This window comes from Spodoptera frugiperda, chromosome 5 (assembly GCF_023101765.2).
Source record: "Spodoptera frugiperda isolate SF20-4 chromosome 5, AGI-APGP_CSIRO_Sfru_2.0, whole genome shotgun sequence".
Lineage (NCBI taxonomy): Eukaryota > Metazoa > Arthropoda > Insecta > Lepidoptera > Noctuidae > Spodoptera > Spodoptera frugiperda.
In genome coordinates, this window is record NC_064216.1 from 11365052 (window position 1) to 11375413 (window position 10362).

Genomic DNA, 10362 nt, shown 5'->3' on the forward strand with positions numbered 1-10362 from the left:
TTACCTAAAATGGATTAATTTATTAAACTGGATGATTCTTATTCTTGAATTAGTATTATTACAATACAAAGAATATAAACATAACTTAAATGTTTATATTATAACTTTTGTGAGTCATATTAAATTAATTAATTATTATTATGTTTTTCGGCTTACTCACGTAATTATTTGACAAGGAACTCGACTAGTGTGTGTCGCGGAATGGTGCTCATGAATATAAGCTTTTACCATTGCTTGAAACTAAAAGAGTGTACTTGTCTAAACAAGTGCAATTTAAGTGTGTTTGTAGCTAATTTTACATTTTACAACTCCTCATATAAAAACATTAATTTCTACTTCGATTTGAGTAACCACATAAATGACTCAAAACAAATATTATATCCATTTTTATTATACTCCATTTACACTAATCACACAACTCAAACAACAAGAATTTCATAACAAAACCGGATAACAACAAGCAATATTTTCATTTTCCGAAACTAATCAGCAATCAAAGACGAGGCGATTGTAACAAGCTTCATTACTCCTCAAGTTATAAGATAATCTAATTGTACACCATCTGGAAAATTGCTACTGCCTCAATTACTCGGTGTGGTTCAGAAATCATTAGTTATTTGGGAAATATAAAGTAACTAATATAATATAACGATGTCGTGGTAACCCAGTGGTATAAGACGCCTGCTTCTTATGTATGAAGTCGCGGGTTCAATACCTACCAACAGCAAGTAACGTCGTGATTAAATGGTCAAACCTTCTCCGTGTGAGAAGAGGCCTTTGGTCGGCAGTGGCCACTTATAGGCTGTTGATGTGATGTGATGTGTGATTAAAATTATTACCGTAAAATTCAAAGGCTGAATAGATACAGTAATGGGGTGAATACATGTTAGAACATTTTCAAAACACTTACTAACACCTCTTCTGTATTTATTTACCCCTCAAATTGTATTCACCCTGTTTTACTGTTTACTTAGTAACTAAGTTCTTCCACACAATATAAATTGAAAATGGATAATACCGATAACCAGCCAAATAGCCCAGGAAAAGCCAATAAATATGCTCTACAAACGGCCACACATTTTTGCACACGGAAAAACAGTGAAAACACAGGCTTACACAATTCCTATGAAAATCAATTCAGCTCTATTCACACAGACTAAAGCGGCTTTGTCCGACATGATTTAAAGTGAAACAAACAAACAAACATGCATACATATAACGCCATGCCTTATAATCCCCGACACACATCCATATTCCACATAGCTGCGATTTACAGTAGCCATCAGACCACCTCAAATTGGGCTCAAACATAACCTCTCGCCTGTCTCCCATGAGGATAGGCAGAGACAATGAAAAACCAATTGCTACGAATCTTACATACCTCTTTCGCTTCATCAACAGTCTTTTTAAGCAGGTTACAAGTACTTTTAATTTCCTTATGTCGGTTACAAGTACTTTTAAACCCTTCTATAAGACTTCTACTTATGAGTATTTAAAAAATTCTAATACTTTTTCTAACCTTAAGCTCAAATCTCAGACACCTCTTAGTGACCGATCATAACATACTTAATACCTTCTATTTCTCCAGTTATGTTAAGATTCCCATATAATAGAGGGACACCCTTTTGTCATACCAACGCCAGTCTATGCTGAGATAGAGCCCATTTTGACATGGGCACGCGCAATTGTTTATATTGATATTTAATTACTATTTTTTATTTTATTTACACTGTTATCTTCTATTTTGCTGTTTCTTTGTTCTTGTATTTACTCTTTTAAGTTTTTTTTTTAATTAATACACATTTTGTATTATAGTAGTATTTGTGTGTATGTTTTAAATAATTTTTTGTATGTATCTTCTGTCGAATAAATGCTTTTTCTTTCTGTCTTTCTTTCAGACTTTATTTCATATTCCTAATCTCTACTGCCAGTGACAAATTCAAAAATCGAACACTCGCTCAAATATCTTTTGTTTTACATGACATCGGAGTTTGTTGCAGTAATGTACATATAACTGCTACTACTGTGGAGAAAATTGTTTTGTACCGAATTAACTGTATAACTTTTGTATCTCATTATAAGTGAACTGTAAGTTCTTATGAGAAATAAATTTCTTTAAACCGAATGTTAACTAAAAACACAATACCCACCTTATACCGCCAACGTTCAAAATGATACGATTCTCTCCATCCATTCCTGTTAAATGCTCACAGTAATAAACATTGGAAACTATTTCACAACACTATAACAATCACAGACAGAAACCGTTACAAATAAAATGGCGAATCGAATTCGAAATTTTGAAAATGACACTAGAACGCGAACTGTTGACGGTTTGCGCGTGGTTTTGCGACGGCGGGACGCGCGGACGCGTGCGTTTCCCTCGGCCGTCCACTCGGCACTGAGATGAAATGAGATGAAGGGGGCGAATTTACCCCCCCACCTGTAGCCCTGCACGCACTGCAGTCGACCCCTTTTGCGCCTTTCAAGTTTATGATGAAGCCACCGGGCACGCTTTTAGCGGTTTTTTCATTCAACATCACTTACGTAAATGTTGAATTTGCAATGATTTTAAATGGGGATGACGCCTCCGTTTAGTGTGGGAGCTCTACAATTTGTAGTTTATATGTATGCCTCATTAAACGGGCTTGTAGAGTATAAGGTTAACTAAAAATATATCAGTATGATCCAGAATAAGTATGGCTGGAGGTTACTACAAAATAATAATGACGATGTAACTGACTGAATGCCTTAGGATATACACATCCGCATACAACTGAATATCCTCTCCCGTATATCTTAAACTAAATCGTCATCGTCTCCGTATCGTATCGCCTTTTATCCCTCAAGGGGTAGGCAGAGGTGCACATAGCACGTAATGCCACTGCACAATCTACACCCACTTTTCACAGTCGCACTTACGACCATTCGGCCAACGAGGCAGTCGTTAATCATATCATCGATTTTATTACTTTCATGATCTAATGTTTACATTCGTCGTCTACCAACGATATGTCTGCATATAATTGGTAAACCAAGCTTCGTTTTATAAGAAATATTTATTTCAGTTTCAGACTGCCTCGTTGGTTGAGTGATCACAAGTGCGACTGCCAAAAAAGGGGTCTCGGTTTCAATTCCCGGGTCGGGCAAAGTATTACTGGACTTTTTTCGGTTTTTCAAAAATTTTGTCAGTAGTAAACACGAAATCTGGAATTGTGCCCCTATATGGCAAAATAGGTGAGCCTATTTTGCCATATAACCTGCCCCTATAACCTAGTACTTAATATAACACAAATGGTGAAAAATGGGTGTACATTATATTGCGGCATTACGTGCCGTAATGTGCACCTCTACCTACTCCATCGGGGATAAAAGACATGACAGTACAAGTTTTATTTCAGTTCCAATGTTTTATTTCAACTCCTATATACCTATCTCTCATGTTACTGGTTCAAATTACTAGAAACCAATTGCACTACATACGAATAGAATCTGCAACAATTTTTGATCTTCCACCTACATTTATTGGAACACAGTCATCTGAAACTCCTATTGCATCTGTCTGCATATTTCCAACTTGGACTTAATAACTACTGTTAGAAGTCAAGGAATAACAGCTTTTAATAGTCTATAAAAGCAAACTTCACACCGTTCTCAAGCCCATTTGCTCGAGAGTCGTCGAAGAGGTTACATCGCTCAAGGATCGTGAGACTTATATTTTTGTATTCTTATGTACTTTCTTATTATTTCTTTGATAATTTATGTGCTAATTCAATGTGTAGTGATTTGCGGTAGATAAGGTTACTTTTCGTGTTTGTTATTTTGTTCCTAAATAAAAAAAATAAAGAGTTGTATAATTTTGGTTGTGTGTTGCGTTTTTTTTTAAATATCCAAACTTCTGATTCCTAAAATCAGAAGTGGGATAAAGAACAGCTTTAATTGCCCACTAGATTACCAGTAAAAACATTCAAGGAACAAAATATCAAAATATTTTTCTACCCGCAAATTTCACTTTTGGTTTTCGCTTATCATTTTGATATTTTACGTGTGTGATTGTGATTTAATACCGAATCTTTGTGCTCATCATGCCGGGAAGCCATGAACGTCGTCGTTCACGAGGTCGATCTCAACGCGTTTCGCGAGACGAGTCCCCTAGCAGTGAAACCGAATGTAGGTCGCGCCGTAGATCACGACGGAACCGTCGTCGGGAGCGTAGCGACTCCGAGGAAAGCACGTATTGTCGCCGCCGCGAGGCTCGGGACCACCGCCATTCTAGATCTCGATCTCCACATACACCCCCGCGTGCAAGGTACCCGTCAGTGACTCCACGTACTAATAACTCGTTACAAGACACTCTCAGTAATATTATGACAAGGCTTGATGCTATCGAGCATAACGGTGCGAACGCGATATCCACGCCTAATAATTTGCCAAATTCTCACACTGAAGGAAACCTGCAGGATCCGGTTCGTGAAGCCGCTTCGCGTTCGCGTAGTCTCGACGTCTTGAGCGATGTTCCGCAACAAGTCCGCATTAATAATTCCGAGGGTTCTTCAACGACAGTTCATGCGGACAACTCAAGCGCTCGCGGATCCGAAGCCGTGTCCACTGTGACCATGCTCGCGGAAGCCTTGAGATCTTTGCAGCCTACTAGGTCGCACAATTATTACGTATCTAATTTCGATCCGAACATACACGATATTGACGCATGGTGCGAGGAAGTGGACCGAGCCGCGATCGCGAACGCTTGGAGGGACCATGAATGTTTGTCGCGAGTAGCTTCCTGCCTTAAAGGCGATGCTAAAGTTTGGCTCAACGAATGGGTCACCAATGATCGAACATGGTCAAATTTTAAGCTTGAGTTTAAACCCCTTTGTCCACGGAAGTTAGATTACGCAAATATTTTATTCGAAGCAATGAACACGACATCCGACAAATACACGACATATGCGGAATACGCTCGCCGTACTTTGTTACGCTTAAGGATAGTTAAGGGTCTTAGCGATGAGTTACGAACTCTTATCGTCATACGTGGTATTGATAACCCACAAATTAGAGCGGCCGCGGCGAATGCAAACCTAGCAACCGAAGATATAGTCTCGTTCCTTTCAATTTACGTGAAACCGAACCGCGCTAAACCTGATTCTCGTGGTACCGCGACAAATAAACATTCGTCTTCGAACTCATCTTTTGATCGCGGACCCAAGTGTTACATATGCAACCAGCGTGGACATGTGGGTCGCAATTGTATTAAAAAGACTCGCAAAGAATCCAGTGATAGGTCTACCGTAAAATCTGGGACACAAGGCTCTGTTAACGATACCACTGCTGCTAGCAAATCCGAATTGCTATGCTCGTTTTGTAAGAAAAGGGGGCACACAGAAGAAAAGTGCTTCGCCAAGAACCGCTCAGAACAAAGGAACCAGCGAAATGTTAATTTGTGCGCGAGTCACGCAAATAACAAGACAGATATTGTAACGGCCGTTGTCCAGGGTATCCCCATGGACGCGCTCATAGATAGTGGAGCCCAAAACGTGTCGCTGATTTCTTCAGATGTTCTGAAGCACCTTTCTTGCCAAGTTAAACCAACACACTGCGTTCTCAAGGGTATAAGCGAGCGGGAAATCGTAGCTTCTTCGTTCATTACGGCAACTATTGAGCTTAGTGACATTTCTATAGAAACTGACCTAGTGGTAGTGCCAAAGTCATGTATGAACACTTCTCTTATTATTGGAACAGACGTCCTTAACCGCGACGGGGTAACGTACGTACGCACCAAAGACAGACAGTACATCACTCGAGCTAGCGATACTCCTGCTTGTGTGAACGAAGTTCTACGTCTTGACCAAACGTTGGTCAATACCCCTTTGCAAGGCGCTCTGCGTGATTCTCTGATGTCTGTGATTAACAAATTTTCAAACTTTCTTATCACTGGTACCGCGACGAGTACAGTTACAACTGGTTACATGGAGATCAAACTAACTAATACCACTCCCATCGTATACCGACCGTACAAGCTCTCTTATAACGAGAAACTCGTAGTACGCGAAATAATTAGAGATTTATTGGATAAAGGCATCATCAGGGAATCACGATCAGAGTACGCCAGCCCCATAATACTGGTGAAGAAGAAGGATGGGTCCGACCGAATGTGTGTCGACTACAGGGCGCTCAATCGTATCACTGAAAAGGAGAGATATCCTCTCCCCTGATAGACGACCACATTGATCGGTTGGGTCGCTACACCTTCTTCAGCAGCTTAGACATGGCTACTGGTTTCCACCAGATTCGAATCAAAGAGAGCTCCGTTCACGTGACGGGATTCGTCACACCAGAAGGGCACTACGAATTCCTGAAAATGCCGTATGGTTTGACGAACTCCCCGATCGTATACCAACGGATAATAAATCACACCCTTCGCGAATTTATCGACGCCGGAAACGCGCTAGTTTATATCGATGACGTCCTCTTGCTAAGTAATACCGCAGAGGATGGCATCGCTTTGCTCGAGAGAGTCCTGCAAACACTCACTAAATCAGGCTTTTCGATAAATTTAAAGAAATGCTCTTTCTTGACAACCGAAGTCGAATACTTGGGTAGGTCGATAAGTTTTGGTCAGGTACGACCGAGCTCTAGGAAAATAGCGGCGTTAAAAAACTCCCCAGCTCCCAAAAATGTCAGGCAGGTCCGTCAATTATTAGGACTGGCAGGATACTTCCGCAAATATATTAAAAACTACGCAACCAAGACCGCGTGCATCGCCCATTTAACTCGAAAGGGGGTAGATTTTCATTGGGGTCAGGAACAGGAACAAGTTCGGCAAGATTTAATACAATGCTTGACTAGTGAGCCTGTCCTCACCATTTTCAACCCTGAGCTAAAAACCGAAGTTCACACAGATGCGAGCTCTGCCGGTTATGGGGCAGTGCTTTTACAAATGGACACTGATGGTGGAAGGCATGTGGTGGCATACTTCAGTAAGGTTACGCAAGGAGCAGAAAGCAAATACCATAGCTACGAATTGGAGACGTTAGCGGTCGTGAAGGCCTTGCAGCATTTTCGCCATTATTTGGTGGGCTTGCAATTCAAGGTCGTCACAGACTGCAACGCTCTCAAGTCTACGGAACGTAAAAAAGATCTGCTTCCTCGCGTAGCTCGATGGTGGATTTACCTCCAGGATTTTAATTTTTCTCTCGAGTACAGAAAAGGGGTTATGCTTCCGCATGCCGACTACCTCAGTAGAAACCCCGTTACCACCATAAATCAAATAACGAGACCTCGTAACTGGGCGCAAATAGCGCAAAACGCGGACCATGAAACTAAAGACCTTATACAGAAACTCTCAGAAGGTCAGCTCGACTCTAGTCGTTATGTCTTGAAAAATGACCTATTGCATTACAAATACACGCCAGTCGGTGAAGAAGCACGCCTTCTTTGTTTTATACCCAAGGGCCATCGACTCAGTCTTTTACGAATTTTCCACGATGAGCATGAGCACGTGGGTGCTGATAAAACTCTACATCTCATCCTAAAACATTTCTGGTTCCCCGGGCTCCGCCAATTTGTGTCTAAATACATCTCCCATTGTTTAGTATGTATTTCTAAAAAGCGAGTGCCCCGGGCACCGCTTCAGAATATCTCATCCTGGTCAAAACCCGAAACCCCTTTCGACACCGTTCATGTCGATGCCCTGGGACCACTGCCAGAATCGGAGGGTTACAAATTTATCTTAATACTAGTTGATGCTTTTACAAAGTTTTGTATGTTGTACCCTATTTACCGCCAAGACACCAGTGAGTTGAAACGCGTCATGTCTCAAGCCATTTCTTTATTTGGAGTTCCCAGACTGTTAGTTACTGACAGGGGTAGGATGTTTGAGTCTACGGACTTCGTGCAGTGGATATCCGAACTTGGTTCAGACCTGCACTATATAACTCCTGAAATGCACGGCGCGAACGGGCAAGTGGAACGGTATATAAGAACCGTTCTTAACATGCTTCGTATCGAAGTGGGACATAAGAACGCCTCCTGGTCGACCACACTTTGGAAGTTACAACTGGTACTAAATATCAGCAAGCAGAAAACTACCCAATCCTCAGCCATAAATTTAATGATTGGTACGGACGCCTCTACCCCAGCTATACGATCGTTGATACGGGACCTAGCTACAAGTACTCCAGATACCAACAGAGAAGCTCTGCGGGAGATGCGTCGAAGTCGCGCTAGCGAACTGATGAAAAAGAACCAGGAACAGCAAGATGCTTCAGCCAACCAGTTTAGACGTCCACCGCGCGAATACAAGGTGGATGACCTAGTTTTTGTAATAAAGTACTCGCAATCAACGGGAAAATTAGACCCTGGAATGCGAGGACCATATAGAGTGACCAAAGTCTTACCTAATGGGCGCTATGAACTTAAACTTCTCAGCGGAAGCTGCGGGAAAACCACTCAAGCAGCCTCCCAATACATGGTGCCTTGGAAAGGAGAATGGTGCCCAGAAAGTTGTGCCGCTTTCTTTGAAAGTGAGTATGATGAACTGATCCTGTTGTTTTTTTTTGGTTTCAGAAGTGTTAGTCCCTAGGGCGTTAGTCGCCCTACAATGGGACGTCACCAATGGCGTTTGTCGCCAAACATACGGGTTAGTCCCAACGGCGTTAGTCGCCGAACATACGGGTTAGTCCCACCGGGTTAGTCCCACTGGGTTAGTCCCACCGGGTTAGTCCCACCGGGTTAGTCCCACCGGGTTAGTCCCACCGGGTTAGTCCCACCGGGTTAGTCCCACCGGGTTAGTCCCAATGGCGTTAGTCGCCCAACAATGGGATGTGTTCCCCATCAATGGTGTTAATCGCATATAGACGGACGCCCCAGGGGCGTGTGTCGCCTAACCATGGGATACGCCCCACTGCGAAGGCGTGTGTCGCCCAACGTCGGTGATCGTCACCCATGTAGCGTCAGTCGCTGTGGTAACGTATAAGGCAATGATATGAAATGGTTGGGACGCCTACTATCTTATATCGTTAGCCATTTTCCTATTTATGTAATTATTAAGCGATCAGTATACTTGTGTTAATTTTGTGAATAACCATAGCAAGCTCTTTCAGATGACGATACTGACGAGGCTGAAAATAGGTCAGATCACTTGGAAGGCGACAACCCGGCACCAGCTTCGATTGGGTTATCCATGCCGAGCTTAGATGAGGAGGTGGGAACAGAACAGCATCCCAGTGCAGGCGCATCCCAAGAAGTTCAAGTCGAGGACGACTTGCTGTCAGGAGAGGCCGTGTTAGAAGTCAAGGAATAACAGCTTTTAATAGTCTATAAAAGCAAACTTCACACCGTTCTCAAGCCCATTTGCTCGAGAGTCGTCGAAGAGGTTACATCGCTCAAGGATCGTGAGACTTATATTTTTGTATTCTTATGTACTTTCTTATTATTTCTTTGATAATTTATGTGCTAATTCAATGTGTAGTGATTTGCGGTAGATAAGGTTACTTTTCGTGTTTGTTATTTTGTTCCTAAATAAAAAAAATAAAGAGTTGTATAATTTTGGTTGTGTGTTGCGTTTTTTTTTAAATATCCAAACTTCTGATTCCTAAAACTACAATATAGATTTCTATGTGATTTTCTTCCTTGCATAGGATATTGGATCTTTCATCTATACATTACGGCGGATTTTCGGAGAAATCGTACAACTTAATTCTTAACAGTCCATTTCACAATCACACTACCAGACAAATGGTAAAACGTCACCGTAATATGGTAGATGATCTACCTGAACGAGGCGTTTTGCTTCGAGTTTCATTGTGCGAACAGCAAAGAAGTGGAATGTTTTGCCAGAGTCTGTGTTACCTGAAGGTCTTGAATTAATAGGTCACTTATGGGCAGGCCGCAGGCGTGCTCCATCGTAGATCGCATCATCGCTTACTCATTACCAATAAAAAAACAGCTCAACTTGACTCTACTGCGGGCAATAAACTGGTCTCTCTTAATTATTCCTTCACCTATCCCGCTATCCTTATGGGTTTTTTTAAGGGGAGAAAATCTTCCAATGACTTCTCTCGGCTTGGGCGAGGTGAAAGAGATTGTCAGACTCTAACTGACTAAAAACCACCCCGTTCCTACTCCTGCTTTTCGAGCCGGAGCCCCGATAAACCCGCTAGGTAGTCTGCAGCTCCGGATCTTTATGGATAATGGTACAATAATATGCTGCGGAAGAACATGGTAAGGTTCCCGTACCTTCGTGCCCAGGTGTGAGGTGGGATATCGGGGTAGTTTTAAGACAGTAAGAGTTGGATAGTCCCCTTCGCCTTTACCAGGTAAGGAGACTTGGTAAGGATTTTCCACGTTGGGGAAAAAGCCATA

General features: G+C 42.0%; 2 protein-coding genes across 4 annotated transcripts in view; one reads left to right on the forward strand and one right to left on the reverse strand.

Annotated features, from left to right (window-relative positions):
• The window catches only part of LOC118271759 (potassium voltage-gated channel protein Shaw), a 255565-nt gene extending 253076 nt beyond the window's left edge, over window positions 1–2489 (reverse strand). The window contains exon 1 of one of the 3 annotated variants that reach the window (XM_050693717.1): window positions 2151–2489. In XM_050693717.1, coding sequence (XP_050549674.1) covers window positions 2151–2194 — 44 coding nt within the window. In that variant the 5' untranslated portion in view covers window positions 2195–2489. The remainder of the gene's footprint in view (window positions 1–2150) is intronic. The other 2 variants (XM_050693715.1, XM_050693716.1) reach the window with 2 other exon arrangements.
• A 1609-nt stretch (window positions 2490–4098) lies between these two features.
• Window positions 4099–6212, forward strand: LOC126910701 (uncharacterized). Its single transcript, XM_050693813.1, has 2 exons — window positions 4099–4309; window positions 4564–6212. Exons 1-2 carry the CDS (start codon window positions 4099–4101, stop codon window positions 6210–6212), a joined length of 1860 nt encoding a protein of 619 aa, XP_050549770.1.
• Window positions 6213–10362: the final 4150 nt, after the last annotated feature.